General features: G+C 42.7%; 1 protein-coding gene across 1 annotated transcript in view; it reads right to left on the bottom strand.

The window, feature by feature from the left end:
* LOC123997457 (xenotropic and polytropic retrovirus receptor 1 homolog) overlaps window positions 1-14,959 on the bottom strand; it is an 86,141-nt gene extending 71,182 nt beyond the window's left edge. The window contains exons 1-2 of the mRNA XM_046301718.1: window positions 14,615-14,959; window positions 4,913-4,964 (exon numbers count right to left, since the gene is read on the bottom strand). Of these exons, the coding sequence (XP_046157674.1) occupies window positions 4,913-4,964; window positions 14,615-14,683 (121 nt within the window). The 5' untranslated portion in view covers window positions 14,684-14,959. The remainder of the gene's footprint in view (window positions 1-4,912; window positions 4,965-14,614) is intronic.
* Window positions 14,960-18,022: the final 3,063 nt, after the last annotated feature.

Raw genomic sequence — 18,022 nt, forward strand, 5'->3', positions numbered from 1 at the left:
CGGTGTTTCCTCCGACATATTGGTTAGGCTGGCTTCTGGGTGAAGTGGGCGTTGTGTCAAGATGCAGTGCTGCTTGGCTGGGTTGTGTTTCAGAGGACGCACGGCTCTCAACCTTCCCCTCTCCCGAGTCCGTACGGGAGTTGCAGCGATGGGACAAGACCGTAACTACCAATTGGATACCATGAAATTGGGGAGAAAAGGGTGTTTTTAAACACTAGTGAGAGCAAGGAAAGAGGGAGAAGGCTGCTCCTAAAACCATCATGGTTTATTATGGTGCTTTATCCCTCTCCAGTCAAACTGCAGCTGCTCCATACACTAATACCACAGAACCACACCGACACAGAGGTATTATGCATCAGACCTCAACAAGGAAGGTAAGGTACTCAGGGGAACACACAAAGACTCTCCTCATTCATTCAATCTGCAGTTTCATTATGCAATAAAAACACAAGGCTTTCAGTCCTCCAAGCTATGTATTATAGAGCAGCCTAGAGAGACTATAAAACATTTTACTGCCAGTTTGTGATACCCAAGACCTTGGCTAACTAACCCAATATATGTGTCGTCCGTGGGAAATCATATTTCTGGTGTCTTCCTGTGAGCAGTCAATAGCACAACACTTCACCCACATTCCCCCTCCACCTCGGTCAAGCTGCTGGGAGGTGGGAGAGCCCTTCCCCTTGTCAATCATCCTGTATCACCCCTGATGTAACACGGCCTATGACTATGCCACTATGGCATGTAACATTACTGAGAGATAGTTCCGGAGCAGACTAATTCCTCCCATTGCTGTGTTTATCTGCAGTTATTGTTCTCAAATCTCATAATCGGCAGGCTAATTGAATTGGACAGTATCTAATTCAATCTCACTGGAGGGAGAGAGAGGAGCAGGGGAGCCTGAACTCAAGCCAGCTGCTCCTCAGTGCGTTCTCCTGGTCTAAGCTGCAGTGCAAATGCTGTTTTAATGAAAACTAGGAAGCAAGAACAAAGGATCTCACAAGAGGTTAAATGCTATACGAGGCACTACAGCCACTCTGGTGCTGCATGTAACTAGAACAAGCCTTCTTAATTACTGAACATTCATCACAGTCAGGTAGGGAGTGCTGAACAAGTCATTTGTCAACATCAAAATATGACTTTCCTCATCAGTCTGGTATGAAAATCAACGCCAATGCAACAGGTTGTATTGTGTGGGCAATCTAGTATTGAGTCAAAGCTGAGGGATTATGTCTCTAGTAAAGTTTAAGATATTCATCTCCATCTAACATGTCTCTCGCATTCAAACCATCCAAAGAATGCTCTCAGCCTGACCACAGGAAAGCCTATGGTGTTGAAAACAATGGACACACACACACACACACTGTGCTCTACATCTGCCCCTGCTGCTGCCCATCAATGTCTTGGGGCACTTGTTGACAGACTCTTTGTGGAACTCGTGGAGCTGAACGTCATATCCCTTTAGGGTTCCATGTCTTATTCAGAGTGCTGATCATACACATAGGAGAAACCTTCTTCAGTCATTAAGGTAGGCTATGTATAAAACATAGCACAAATCTCAAATCCTGCGGGACTACAGCTGGCCATATCCTTGTTTGCTGGAGTAACATGCACTTCTAAAGTATTTGACAGAAGCCTGCAGTAAGAGAAGGCTCTGACAGAGGCTTTGAAGTCTTGTACTTCTTCATGTCGAATCTCTACTACAACTAGGCTATATTAGGTAGCGGGTCAGCTAGAGGGGGTGGTAATAACCCAGTAAACTGTCTCCCGGAGGCACTAGTTCTCTCTCAGAATACCATAGCTCACTCAGACACGGAAGGCCTCGCTGCCGAGAGAGAAAAAAAACATCTCAGAAATCAGATTCAAGAAATTATTCTTTCGTTGAGGGGTGACTTAATAAAAATCCTTACTTTTTTAACTCAATCAGATTTGACACAGGGTTTGTGTGAGGAGGCTATGCTAAGCTTGTATTTCATGGGAAGCCTGTTAATCTTGTTCCTCATGTGAAAAGTAAACAGTGACTGGTGCTACAATGCAGTCTCAATAACCTTCACTGTGTGCTCCTGTACAGTTATTTGGTCCCCCATGTATTCCTCCTATCCATCTGTGTTTCCATCCATTTACCCTTCACTGGAATTTAAAGGAGGGGTAGGATTGTCCCAGAGATGGAGGAGTGAGTGAGGGACCTGTGTATGGCAGCTCTGACAGAGGACAGACAGAACAGGATTCATTAGCCATGTTGGGGATAAGGCCAACCTGACACCCTCGGGAGAATGGTGTTTAAAGGAAAGACAGCTCACATACGTTAATGACAACTCTTTCATTTAGGCTTCACATGGCATCGTTGGCTGAAATATGATGGTGAAAGTTTGGCAATCTGATTAATGGTCTGTCAACGGCAGCTCACTAGGCTGTTTTCCTCTCATCATGAAGCAACTACAGACCTCTGTACTAGAGACTATAAACAGTCTGACAGTGAGGTATTTGTCAGCTCATTCCAAGCTTCACGAGTGGTGAGTCAGTATTCTTTTGGAGTCATGTGGCAAAAACCCACCACCCCTTCAATTTCTCAACCTCCAACTCTGGACACAGTGAGGGTGGGTTCCGGCCAGCTGACCATTGAGGACACTCAGTTCTGCTTCTGTTTCCTGTGCTTGTTCCAGCCCTGTTCAGGTCTTTATTCTGCTGAATCAATCTCCAACCCTATCAGCCGCACCTGCCAACTTCCTCTCTTTCCCATTCCCCCGGAACGGTGGTTTTGGAAACAACAAGGTCAGTGGATACTTTAGACACACCACTCTCACACACGTCCAACACATACAGAACCACTGACTGGAAATAACGTCTCCCTCACATCTCGGCAGAAAGGCCCGACCTGACGGCCCAGTCTCCTGGAAGTCGACCTTCAGAGAGATGCAACTCCCCAGTGGACTAGAACTAGACACCGTTCACAGATCAGTGGCAGGCCGTACAACCATGACGTCTGGAGAGAGTTCTCATGCCCTCTTCCACACAGAGCATCTGATATACAGTACCAGTCAAAAGTTTGGACACACCTACTCATTCAAGGTTTTTTCTTTATTTGTACTATTTTCTAAATTGTAGAATAATAGTTATGACATCAAAACTGTGAAATAACACATATGAAATCATGTTGTAAGCAAAAAAGTATTTTAGATTCTTCAAAGTAGCCACCCTTTGCATTGATGACAGTTTTGCACACTCTTGGCATTCTCTCAACCAGCTTTACCTGGAATGCTTTTCCAACGGTCTTGAAGGAGTTCCCACATATGCTGAGCACTTGTTGGCTGCTTTTCCTTCACACTTGGGTCCAACTCATCCCAAACCATCTCAATTGGGTTGAGGTCGGGTGATTGTTGAGGCCTGATGCAGCACTTCATCACTCTCCTTCTTGGTCAGATTTCCACTGATCTAATGTCCATTGCTCGTGTTTCTTGGACCAAGCAAGTGGTTTCTTTGCAGCAATTTGACCATAAAGGCTTGTTTCACCCAGTCTCCTCTGAACAGGTGATGTTTAGAGGTATCTGTTACTTGAGATGTGTCTGAGAAGCAATTATTTGGACTGCAATTTCTGAGGCTGGTAACACTGAATAACATATCCTCTGCAGCAGAGGTAACTCTGGGTCTTCCTTTTCTGTGGCGGTCTTCATGAGAGCCAGTTTCATCATAGCGCTTGATGGTTTCTGCGACTGCACTTGAAGAAACGTTCAAAATTCTTGACATTTTCCATATTGACTGACCTTCAGGTCTTAAAGTAATGATGAACTGTAATTTCTCTTTGCTTATTTAAGCTGTTCTTTCCATAATATGCACTTGGTATTTTACCAAATAGGGCTATCTTCTGTATACTACCTCTACCTTGTCACAACACAACTGATTGGCTCAAACGTGTTAAGGAGGAAAGAAATTCCACAAATTAACTTAAGGCACAGCTGTTAGTTGAAATACATTCCAGGTGACTACCTCATGAAGCTGGTTGAGAGAATACCAAGAGTGCAAAGCTGTCATCAAGGCCAAATGTGGTTGCTTTGAAGAATCTCAAATATAAATTATATTTTGATTTGGTTACTACGTGATTCCATAATGTTCTTTCAGTTTTTATGTCTTCACTATTATTATACGATGTAGAAAATAGTAAACATAAAGAAAAACGCTGGAATATTGGAATAAAGAAAAAACCTGAAATGAGAAGATGTATCCAAACTTTTGACTGGTACTGTAAGTAGGCTATGCATTGTGGAAATGTGAGATTATGTCATGTAAACAAATACCAGCACGGCAACTCAGGCATTAATCAAAATACTGGCATTGGATGTTGAGTATGTATCATGCAACCATTGTGAAATGCAGAGCTGGATTTTGAGGACTTTTATGCAGGGCCGGACTACCACATTTGGGGCCCCGGGGCATCGACCTCCAGTGGTGAAAAAATGTGAAATGTTATAATGCTAATCTACACACGAGGCTATGAGAAAATATTTCAGTTTTAAAGCCATTTTCTGCAATTCTACACTTTTTGCCATGGTCAAAGAGAAGCATTTGCTATTTTGTATCTCATGCTATGGTTCAAAATATACCTTTTAAAAGCTAATTTCCTTCTATTCTACACATTTTGCTATGAGGGTGAGATAATTTTTCAGTTTTAATCTCATTTTCTAAAAATTCTAGACATTTTGGTATCATATACTATCTGGGGGGGCCCTCGACCTCCACATCTGCACAGCGATGGGGTGGTCACTGCACCCAGCACAAAGCGGCTGCTCTGTCGGGTGAGGGGTAGCTGGATGATCACTGCAATTTCCTCTATTTGTTACAGGGCCTGTTTTTTCGGGGTGTCCGGGGGGTTGCAATACAGGGAGAGTTCATTCTGTCCGTGGACCAGGACTTTCCTTACCTTCTATGGATGGGGCCTGGTCCTGGGCCGCATACAGCATATCCTTGAAAGCCTGGTAAAGGAAAAAACAGAGGGATAATCACTATTCAGTTTCTTAACTACCGTACAACCAATGACAGTTGACGTTTAATCAAATCAATTAACACTTTTTCATATGAGCAAATAATTACAATGATCACTGATGGTAACATAATGAACAACATACTATTGATTGATACATTTAAGTAATCTACTTACATAGCCAGTCTCATGAATATTATGATAAGTACATGACTTCACGCAAACGAAGAACAAAACAAAAGGTCTGAAAACTTAGCAGTCTATTAAAAGTATATGAAATTGGCAAACTCAGTACAGAATGTCTACAGGGGAAAATAACCAATTACAGCCCCCAAGATGTGTGCAGATAATGAATACAGGCTGAGTTATAAGACATCAATGCACTTGTATTTAACCATGAAAAATATGTCTATCAGATTCCAGATCTTTCAAATTAAAACAGATGGAGGCTGGCCTACACTACAAAGACCTCTTTATACAGAATGAGTTTATTTTTCCTTCAATCACTCGGACCTTGCAGATAATATATATGGCCAGATAATTACAAGAGACATCTTAACATGATTCTCTAGTCTGGGACTGTGAGGCCTGGAACTGAATACATCTCTATTCCTCCATACCAATCTAACTTACTGGCTCTCTGCAGCAATAGCAGTAACTGGGAATGCGTTTCTTGGCCATCCAGTCAAAATAATTAAGCTTGTGACTTTCACTGAGATACAGGTACCTGCATGATGAACTTTGTGTATTGTGCGACAGTGTAGAACCAAGGTTTTTTTTAAATTCAAAGCTTAGATGTGACAAAGAATCTCAACCTCACTATATATGTAGCTTCTGTTCCATATGGCCATTCTCTGGCCAAGTTTATCTGATGTTTGTATAAAGTGGATATAATCAGAGCAGAGGATGACGATAAATCATAGTATGTAGAAGGAACGTACTCAGAAACGCAGTTTGTTCTCTGTTCTACCTGAGCAATAATAATGCAGTCAGTTATTACTGTATGCTCATATTGAACACTAATCCAAGAGAAACATTTCATTTGTAGATAACATTCTCTTTGGAAATTGTGATTCGTAGTAGTGCAAACACCACCTGTGCAAACATTGGGTCATGTAGCAGGGCTTACTGGCCCAGGCTAATAGCTGGAAGAGTGCACACCTTTATCAAGATGGAGGCATATTGCCATGGCAATAGCACCGATGGGAACGGGGGCAGGGCAGGGCAGCTCTTTGGGGAATTTACATGCTCTGATTGTACTCTAGTACAACAGCTTACAGAGATCAACCTGCAGGTATCAACTGCCCTAATGGGTCTGTTGGTCTTCTGTTGAAGTGAGATGTACAGTACTAACAATATCAACTACAGTATTGCAAATGTTAGGTGGTCTGAGATCTGAAATGACGGCTCTGATAATTCTCATAATCACTTTAACTGAGTGGATCTCTGAGCGCAGGAGCTGTACTGTGCAACGGAGGCAGGGCTGACTGAGACCAGATGCCTTCCCAGTAGGGGACAGAGGATGAGATGTGGGAAGCTCGCCATTCCATCTCTGTTATTGAAGTAAGATGGATGTATTACAACAGAACGCAGACATTTTGTGTCAGCTATAAACTAGGATGATCATATTCATCATGTTATGTGCAATTATTTCTGTTCTAATTTTTACCAAGCATCTTTTGTCAATGTCATTAAGTATACAGTGGTTGGAATAGTAAAACCTTCACATTATCCAATTTATGCAGAATGAATCATCTTGCATCGTGAGCCACTGGCAGAGCTAAATATATACCTGCACAGAGAGGCTAGAGTGGAAAACGGGCCCCACACTTTAACCTCTGCATGTAATTAACACCTGTGTACCTGCTTATGATATAAATAATAGCATGTCCCTTTTCAATAGGAAATGAGCTTACACAAGCATTATCATGCATATATAAACCCACACAAGTGATTAGATTGCAACGGTAAAAGCAAGAGGCTTCATTCCACCCACGCTGCCGCATAACCCTCTCCATGCTGCCGCGTAACCCGCTCCACGCTGGCGCATAACCCTCTCCATGCTGCCGCGTAACCCTCTCCACGCTGCCTCGTAACCCTCTCCACGCTGCCGCGTAACCCTCTCCACGCTGCCTCGTAACCCTCTCTACGCTGCCGCGTAACTCTCTCCTCGCTGCCTCGTAACCCTCTCCGCGCTGCCTCGTAACCCTCTCCACGCTGCCGCGTAACCCTCTCCACGCTGCCTCGTAACCCTCTCTACGCTGCCTCGTAACCCTCTCTACGCTGCCTCGTAACCCTCTCTACGCTGCCTCGTAATCCTCTCTACGCTGCCGCATAACCCTCTCCACGCTGCCGCATAACCCTCTCTACGCTGCCGCATAACCCTCTCTACCTTGCTCACAGTCATGTTGCAGCTTCTGTTTCACCACCTCTGAGAGTACAGTATTCCACACTCACACAGAACAGACCAAGAAACAGACCAAGGGCCAGCCTTGACACAACCAAGACCATGTACCAATTGCACTAGCCAAAAGGAAAGGTCCCCGAGGTAACAGACAGGAGAAAGGACAACGGGAGCTGTTTTATGCTGTTTGCTTTCATTATCTATGAGTGTGAGATGAATCTGGAATAACGCCAGCGTATCACACAGGAACGAGCTCTGCTTTTACGGCTGGCCTCTGGTCTCCTAATGAGCGGTGGACAGACCTCCATTCTAAACAGGTGTTTAAAATGGACAGCCTCATAGGATGAGCAGACTTCATTAATTTATCACTCAATCACTGTCAATTCCTAAAGTCACATGCAAACGTTTTAATGGTTAAGGTGTTTTTTCTCCTATACAGCCCAGCGAACTGCCCTGCTGCAGCAAAACAGAGGCATTTATAATAATCCAGACAACATTGCATTTGGAACAAAAAAATAAGAAAAAGTCATATTGATTGATGGTAATAACCCTTTAGAGAGACAAATGAGCAGCCAAACTAGAGCGAGGGACAAAACTAAACCAGGGAGACTTGTTGTGGCTGATGTTTCTACCACAACACTTTGTTCAAGACAAGTCTAAGGGACAGACTGATCTCAACGCTGTTTTGGCAATAAACAAGATACATAACCTTATTCCTACACTAAGACCGCACTCACCAAGCTGCATAGGGACATAAGACAAAAATAAAATGCTCATCCAGAGGCAGCACTCCTTGTGGCCTGTGATTTTAATTCTGGAGAACTGAAATCTGTTTTACCTCATTTCTATCAGCAAGTCAACTGTGAAACAAGAAAAAATGAAGATCACCTTTATTCCACTCACAAAGACGCATACAAAGCTCTTCCTCCACTTTGGAAAATCTGACCATAACTCTATCCTCCTAATTCCTGTTTACAAAAACAGGAAATACCAGTGATACACTCAATTCGAAAATGGTCCGATGAAGTGGATACTAAGCTACAGGACTGTTTTGCTAGCACAGACTGGAATATGTTCCGGGATCCATCTGATGGCATTGAGGAGTTTACCACATCAGTCACCAGCTTCATTAATAAGTGACGGCGTCATCCCCACAATGACTGTACGCACATATCCCAACCAGAAGCCATTGATTACAGGCAACATCCCCACTGAGCTAAAGGCTAGAGCTGCCACTTTCAAGGAGCGGGATACTAACCCGGACACTGATAAGAAATTGTGCTACGCCCTTCGACGAACCATCAAAACAGGCAAAGCGTCAATACAGGACTAAGATCAATCCTACTACACCGGTTCTAACGCTCGTCAGATGTGGTAAGGCTTGCAAACTATCACGGATTACAAAGGGAAATCCAGCTACGAGCTGCCCAGTGACACAAGCCTACCAGATGAGCTAAATGCCTTCTATGCTCGCTTCGGGGCAAGCAACACTGAACCATGCGTGAGAGCACCAGTGGTTCCGGACAACTGTGTGATCATGCTTTTCATAGCCGATGTGAGTAAGACCTTTAAACAGGTTAACATTCACAAGGCTGCAGGGCTAGATACATAACCAGCACGCGTATTCAGAGCATGCGTTGACCAGCTGACAAGTGTCTTTACTGGAATTTTCAACCTCTCCCTGACCCTGTAATACCTACATGTTTCAAGCAGACAACCATAGTCCCGGTGTCCAAGAATGCCAAGGTAACCTGTCTAAATGACTATCGCCTCATAGCACTCACATCTGTAGCCATGAAATGCTTTGAAAGGCTGGTCATGGCTCACATCAACACCATCATCCCAGACACCCTGGACCTATTCCAATTCACATACTGCCTCAACAGATCCACAGTTGACGCAATCTCTATTGCGCTTCACACTGCCCTTTCCCACTTGAACAAAAGGAACACCTATGTGAGAATGCTGTTCATTGACTACAGCTCAGCATTCAATAACATAGTGCCCTTGAAGCTCATCACTAAGCTAAGGTCCCTGGGACTGGACTTCCTGATGGGCCGTCGCCAGATGGTGAGAGTAGGCAACAACACATCCGCCACAATAACCCTCAACACAGGGGACCCTCAGGTGTGTGTGCTTCTGTACTCCCTGTTCACCCACGACTGCGTGGCCGCACACGACTCCAACACCATCATTAAGTTTGCTGACAACATGACGGTGGTAGGCCTGATCACCGATGATGATGAGATAGCCCGTAGGGAGGAGGTCAGAGACCTGGCAGTGTGGTGCCAGGACAACAACCTCTCCCTCAATGTCAGTAAGACAAAGGAGATTGTAGTGGATTACAGGAAATGGAGGGCCGAGGAAGCCACTATTCATATCGACGGGTTTGTAATGGAGCGGGTCAAGAGCTTGAAGTTCTTCGGTGTGTACATCGCTAAGGATCTATCATGTTCCAAACGCACCAAAACAGTTGTGAAAAAGGGACGACAACTTCTCTTCCCCCTCAGGAGGCTCAAAAGATTTGGCATGGGCCCTCAGATCCTCAAAACCTTCAACAGCTGCACCTTTGAGAGCATCATTATTGGCTGCATCACCGCTTGGTATGGTAACTGCTTGACAGAGGGTAGTGCATATGGCCCAGTAGATCACTGGGGCCGAGCTCCCTGTCATCCAGGCTTCTATACCAGGCCGTGTCCAATTTGTAAGTCGCTCTGGATAAGAGCGTCTGCTAAATGACTTAAATGTAAATGTAAATGTGTCAGAGGAAGGACCAACAAATTGTCAAAGACTCCACCCACCCAAGCCACAGACTGTTCTTTCTGCTACCGCACGGCAAGCGGTACCAATGCACCACGTCTGAAACCAACAGGACCCCAAACAGCTTCTACCCCCAAGCCATAAAACTTCTAAACAAGACTGCTAAGTAGCCAATCAAATGGCTACCCGGACAACCTGCATTGACCCTTTTTTGCACTCTCTCGTGCACTGACTCTATGCACACACACTGGACTCTACCTGCACACTCATATGCCCACACACACACATAACATGCACATACTGACTCCACACACACACACACACACACACACACACACACACACACACACACACACACACACACACACACACACACACACACACACTACATACACTGCTGCTACTGTCTATAATCTATCCTGTTGCCTAGTCACTTTACCCCTTCTTATGTGAACAGTACATACAGTACATTCAGAAAGTATTCAGACCACTTGACTTTTTCCACACTTTGTTACGTTACAGTCTTATTCTAAAATGGATTAAATAAAACATTTTCCTCATACATCTACACACAATACCCCATAATGACAAAGCAAAAACAGATTTTTATAAATTTTTACAAATGGGTTAAACCTATAAAACAGAAATACCTAGTTATATAAGTATTCAGACCCTTTGCTGAGACTCGTTACATCTACAACTTGATTGGAGTCCACCTGTGGTAAATTCAATTGATTTACATGATTTGGAAAGGCACACACCTGTCTATATAAAGGTCCCGCAGTTGACAGTACATGTCAGAGCAAAAACCAAGCCATGAGGTTGAAGGAAATGTCCGTAGAGCTCTGAGAGGATTATGTCGAGGCACAGATCTTGGGAAGGGTACCAAAAGAATTCTGCAGCATTGAAGGTCCCCAAGAACACAGTGGCCTCCATTCTTAAATAGAAGAAGTTTGGAACCACTAAGGTCCTTCCCAGAGCTGGCCGCTAGGCCAAACTGCACAATCGGGGGAGAAGGGCCTTGGTTAGGGAGGTGACCAAGAATCTGATGGTCACTCTGACAGAGCTTCAGATTTCCTCTGTAGAAAAGGAACTCTCCACAGAGGAACTCCAGAAGGACAACCATCTATGCAGCACTCCACCAATCAGGCATTTTTGGTAGATTAGCCAGATGGATGCCACTCCTCAGTAAAAGGCACATGACAGCCCGCTTGGAGTTTGCCAAAAGGCACCTAAAGGACCCTCAGACCATAAGAAACCAGATTCTCTGGTCTGATGAAGCCAAGATTGAACTCTTTGGGTTACGTCTGGAGGAAACCTGGCACCATCCCAACGGTGAAGCATCGTGGTGGCAGCATCATGCTGTTGGGATGTTTTTCAGCGGCAGGGACAGGGAGACTAGTCAGGATCGAGGGAGAGATGAACGGAGCAAAGTACAGAGAGATCCTTGATGAAAACCTGCTCCAGAGTGCTCAGAACCTCAGACTAGGGCGAAGATTCACCTTCTAACAGGACAACAACCCTAAGTAGACAGCCAAGAAAATGCAGGAGTGGCTTCAGGACAAGTCTCTGAATGTCCTTGAGTGGCCCAGCCAGAGCCCGGACTTAAACCCGATCAAACATTTCTGGAGAGACCTGAAAATAGCTAAGCAGCGACGCTCCCCATCCAACCTGACAGAGTTTGAGAGGATCTGCAGAGAAGAATGGGAGAACCTCCCCAAATGCAGTTGTGCCAAGATTGTAGCATCATATCCAAGAAGACTCGAGGTTGTAATCGCTGTCAAAGGTGCTTCAACAAAGTGCTGATTAAAAGGTCTGAATACTTATGTAAATGTGATGTTTCATCTAAAAACCAGTGTTTGCTTTGTCATTATGGGGTATTGTGTGTTTAATTCATTTTAGAATCATGCTGTAATGTAACAAAATGTGAAAAAAGTAAAGGGGTCTAAATACTTTCCAAATGCCCTATAGCTTCATCAATTACCTCGTACCCCTGCACATGTACTCGCTATTGGTACTACCTGTATATAGTAATGTCATTTCCTACTCACTATATATACCCATGTTATTTTTTGTCATTATTATTCACTGTATTTATTCCTTGTGTCACTATTTCTATTATTTGTATTTTTTATCTGATCTGCATTGTTGGAAATGTACTCGTAAGTAAGTATTTCACTGTTAGTCTAAACCTGTTGTCTACAACGCACGTGACAAGTAAAATATGATTTGATTTAATATTTCCGGTAGATAATATAGTTCTGTATTCTCTAAGAGTTAGAGGCTCTTGGCAATTGTTGCTTGTGCCTCCTACTCCAGTGCCCTCATGTCCATAACAGACAAACAAGTCAGACAGTTGAAGAAGCCTAACACACAAACTATGCATTGCAAGTCTGACTCAGGCCTATCTTATTTTTTACTATGCTATGACTGTGCAAAGAAATAACTGTGCAATGAAATATAATACCTTTTGCTATTATGATCTCGTTCCCATGTTCAACACCCATCTGATACTGTACAGATTACAGTTGTAACACCAATCTGCTTGGAGAATCTGGATTGACTTTGCTTGGCCACAGGAGTGTTGTCTAATGCTCATGTACCAGCATATGATTTAAACACCTATAAGTGCATTCAATGGATGAAATGAAAGAAAACTCCATATGGGATTCATGCATGGAGCTCTGTAATAAATTCTCCCACAATAAAACATCAACCAGATCCATTGCTCTAAGGTATTTTCCTTTTCAATTAAGCAATTACAAAAAAATATATATATAACAATGTTGTTGCTGTAGTAATACCAGTGTTAATACACAGGTATACGAGCCACTTGTAAAGTCTTACAATGTTTCATCATTTATTTGTAATCAGAATAATTGCGACCAGATGTCTGTCAATACAGCGCAACAGCTCAAGGAGACTAGACAATACATATTTATTTCACTCAGAGAAAAATACTAAAAGTACAAAGCAAAGTGCTTTCTGAAAAGACAATTGCATATAATAAGTCATATTGAGTATTATTTAAATATGTGTCCAACATGGCATGACAGCGCTGAGAAGGTCATCCATCTCAAAGCTGACTGAGGTGTAAAATGGCTGATATGGCCATGTATTGGATTCCATGTGTCAGGCTGCAAATATAGACAAAGACTAGTGTGGCCATATGTGTTTTACCCTCACCTAATCCAAATGAAGGCAGATACCTTCCTCTACCTACTTGTTGGTTTGCTAGATCAATTTAAGGTAATTATAAGTTGTACATGAACTTATCTTGTTATAGCATGGTATAAGCACACAGAGTGAGACATGCAGGTTTGATAGTGGGATGCAGACTAAGAAACCTCCAGAGGCTCGCTTCAGCATCTTTGTCTATAATTCATAGATCAAAATGGAATGGGCAGCCTTGTTAGAGCCTTTCTGCGCTCAGGCTCTTAATGTGAACCAAGAAGGTGTGGGGTGTGACATTGAAAATGCTCCTCAGACTGCTTTCTCCAAACCATAGACACAATAAAAATGTCCAGTTTTAGACTTTTTGGTTTTGGCTAGGCTATATCTAATCCATTCAATTAAAGCCATAATATCTTATTAACCAAAATTGCATTTAACAAAATAACTTACATGTGTTATTCAAGTGTTATTCAATCAAATCAGTTGTCGCAAGGGGATATCATTTTCCAGGATATAAAAAATGTATGAATTATAATGAAAATATTGTATTGTGATTTTACCCATTTACTGAGACTATCCTATGCATATTAATTGACATATTTTATTCAAAAAGTTACATTTCTCATTCTTAAACAACCAAAGAAATATTGTAAGTTGTTTTCCAACACTGGCAAACAAAAGCAATGGACTAAGCCACATAAATACTATCCTTATTGTTCAGCGTTCCAATGTAATGCGCCATGTAGCGACTGTAGTGAAAAAAATACAGTGTATGTCAACACATAGAAAGAAAGATAAATGTATCCCGTATATATAATAATTCCGTTTGCTAATAAAATAATTAACAAAATGAAGAAATGCTTAGGGCCTATGAATAGCAAACATTTGATCTATGAACAAAAGTACTGTACCATCAAACTGACAGGCTCAGGAAATGTTGCACAAAGATAACTATGATGCACAAAGCAATTGCCTAAATTTGAAAAACAATCTAAATTAATTAAATAAGACTGCTTGGTTTATCAAAAGGAAAGTTACAGCCAACGCAATAGCCTACCATAAACTATCCGTATTTACATATTCAAGCAGTCTTTTGTTACACTATTCAAGAAGTAGGCTAAAAGTTAAAGGGACAGCTATAAGAAAAACACAAATCAAGATTAATACAATTTACGAAGACCAATACCGATACCAATACCATGCTATCAATTCATTATGTATTCATTAACATGGATATGAGTGACTTTTCTCACTTTAAATCAGAAAGAATTATCCTACATCGAAATAAAAACATGTGTAATTACCTCATATTGAAGGTACTGTTTCCTCCATTCCGGAGTAATATGGGACGAAAGGTGCTCCGCGAATTTCATTTTGCAGGACCAGCTATCTACTCAACGTCCGTAATTCCTAGTAGGACTGTCCCCTGTTGACGCAAGTTTTGTTATGTCTGTCAACTTGCTGGCTCGCATGCAGTTAACAGTTAACTCTAGGGCACACTGTCTTATCACGTTTAGCGTACTCCAAAGAAACTCCGTCCCATACTATTTTGTGGGAGGGATGGCGTTACAGAGGCCTCCCTCCATATAACAGGTGGTTTGATGACAATATAACGGTCCCGGTGCAAATGCTTCAGTGACTCTACCTTCGATCCCTTGTCAATTCTGGGGACATAGCAGTTTGCCATCGCTTTCAGCCAACAACGTGGTTGCGTCACTGCGCAGTGACAGGCGGTGTATCAGGGGTGTATTCATTACATCTCGCAAAGGAAACCGTTTACCGTTTAAGAACAAAACAGAAGCAAACTGAGGAAATGGAACGAAACGGGTAGGGACTTTTCCGTTTGGAGTAAAACGTTTCGCAACAGACGAAACGTTTTGAAACAGAGTCGGCGTAATGAATATAACCCTGAAGACCCCCTCAGTGGAAGACACCCTAACTGTAGCCAATTAAGCTCGCTGTCTTTTCTTTATTGGTAGATTATTTGTAGAAAAATGTTTTCTACATGTATAGCCTACCTGCATGAATTATGGTAGGCCTATTGATTAATAAGGACCTGGGTGGAATCCTCTAGCTGTCACTTTCACTTGATTTCTAGGGGTTCATTTCTGGGAATATGCCTCAGAATTCCAGAAGGACCATGTGTAAAATAATCCTCAAATATGCTGTATTTGCCAATAGTCACAAACAATATATATTAATTTGAGCCAAATTCATTATTCTATAAGGTTAGATCATTTTAATTCAGGCTATAGACTGTGAATATTTTTTTCTTCTGAACTTCAGAGACTTACCAACTTTTACTTTGCCACACAATCACATGAAATGGCTAATCAACTGTCTGTTGGCAAGGTCATTCCATAGCCTATCGTACGAGAAGAAATTACATGAAACATTTTTTTAGTAAGGTCGGGAATGAAGGAGCATCGTTAAAAGTTTATGAATCTGATTTTTTAATTCCCATTTGTTTCACTGCAATTGTCTCTGACTTCTCCATGTATTTATCGTCTTTGAGCAACAATAGCCTGGCCTACTGACCATATAATGAGGATTAAGGACCACCAAAATGTCAACACAAATAAAGTTACTTTGTTGGGCTGGTTTTGTTTCCAGACCATCCATCTTCTCTGAGGCCAAGTGGTGTACCAGGGTCCAAAATGTAAGGTGCACAGTTTTTTATATTTAATTCACAATAGCCTACTTCCCTTTGCGCGTCTGCACTGCTAATATGAATCATCATCCTGTTGGAGTTCCATTCCATTCTGTAGCTCAGTTGGTAGAGCATGGCGCTTGTAACGCCAGGATAGTGGGTTCGATCCCCAGGACCAACCACACGTAGAATGTATGCACACATGACTGTAAGTCGCTTTGGATAAAAGCGTCTGCTAAATGCATATATTATTATTATTATGACTTGCAATGCGAGACCGGTGTGGGTGCGTGCAGTTTATTGATGCCACCTTTAATAATAGATCAACACCTTGTAAATACTGCCATCTACTGGACGAACAACACTAATTCAACAGGCTACAGTTACATAGGCTTCAATTGCAATTAGTTCTCTTTTAAAAAAAGATTGCAGTCAGAGTGCAATGTAACTGCAATTAAAGTGAAGTACAACTGCAGTATGCTGCAAATTGGCGTCCAAAATAACACAGTTTTGTAAGTGTGCACTTTTTTTGTAACGGTTCCGATAGTCCTTTCTGTTTTATTTAACCAGATAATATTATAATAATAATAAAGTTGCTCTTGTCAGTAGGCTACAACATAGGTTGCTACGTCTTTTGGGCAGAAAAACAAATAATGGCCATATAGGCTAAACGAAAAAATATAGGCTACATACTAAAATATTGCCATTTCGGTAGAAAATATAAATAAATAAACAGCAGCTGCATGTCTCATCGCCTAGGCAGCCGATAGTGTACGCTTGATCTGCAATATCGTCTAAGATGGATGTGGCCAGCAAGTAATACACACTCGTGTCCCTCGTGGACCGGCTCGTACAAAAAACATCCTCAATTCAGCCTGCAAAGGCATAATTTCCCTCCTAGCTTTAATGGATGGCCTTCGGAAAAAAATGGAAAACATATGTGTAGGCTACTCTCTAGACATAACACAATTTTCCACCACCATTTTCGGAATTTCTGGGTGTTGCACACAGCATACCGCGTTCAGCCAAGGGGACACATTTGTTCCGAAGGCCCGCGATTAAAGCCAGTTAAGGAGAGCAATTATGCATTTGCAGCCTGAATGGGCGAGCCCGTCCACGGGTAAGGCAAAATTGATACAGTGATGAAGGCAACAAACATGCTGGGGAGACTAGTCCAGCACATAAATCCTAGACGATAGTGCAGATCTAGCGCCAACTTACTAGAACCATTAAAAAATAAATAATATTACTCCAGTGCTAGCCTCCCTACACTGGCTTCCTGTTAAGGCAAGGGCTGATTTCAAGGTTTTACTGCTAACCTACAAAGTATTACATGGGCTTGCTCCTACCCATCTTCCGATTTGGTCCTGCTGTACATACCTACACGTACGCTATGGTCACAAGACGCAGGCCTCCTAATTGTCCTTAGAATTTCTAAGCAAACAGCAGCAGGGCTTTCTCCTATAGAGCTAAATTTTTATGGAATGGTCTGCCTACCCATGTGAGAGACGCAGACTCGATCTCAACCTTTAAGTCTTTACTAAAGACTCATCTCGTCCGTGGGTCATATGATTGAGTGTACTCTGGCCCAGGAGTGTGAAGGTGAATGGAAAGGCTCTGGAGCAACGAACTGCCCTTGCTGTCTCTGCCTGGCCAGTTCCCCTCTCTCCACTGGAATTCTCTGCCTCTAACCCTATTACAGGGGCTGAGTCACTGGCTTACTGGTGCTCATCCATCCCGTCCCTAGGAGGGGTGCGTCACTTGAGTGGGTTGAGTCACTGATGTGATCTTCCTGTCTGGGTTGGCGCCCCCCCCTTGGGTTGTGCCGTGGCGGAGATCTTTGTGGGCTATACTCGGCCTTGTCTCAGGATGGTAAGTTGGTGGTTGAAGATATCCCTCTAGTTGTGTGGGGGCTGTGCTTTGGCAAAGTGGGTGGGGTTATATCCTGCCTGTTTGGCCCTGTCCGGGGGTATCATCGGATGGGGCCACAGTGTCTCCTGACCCAGACCTGCTGTTTTCAACTCTCTAGAGACAGCAGGAGCGGTAGAGATACTCTTAATGA

Source organism: Oncorhynchus gorbuscha, linkage group LG15, assembly GCF_021184085.1.
Source record: "Oncorhynchus gorbuscha isolate QuinsamMale2020 ecotype Even-year linkage group LG15, OgorEven_v1.0, whole genome shotgun sequence".
In the NCBI taxonomy this organism is placed as follows: domain Eukaryota; kingdom Metazoa; phylum Chordata; class Actinopteri; order Salmoniformes; family Salmonidae; genus Oncorhynchus; species Oncorhynchus gorbuscha.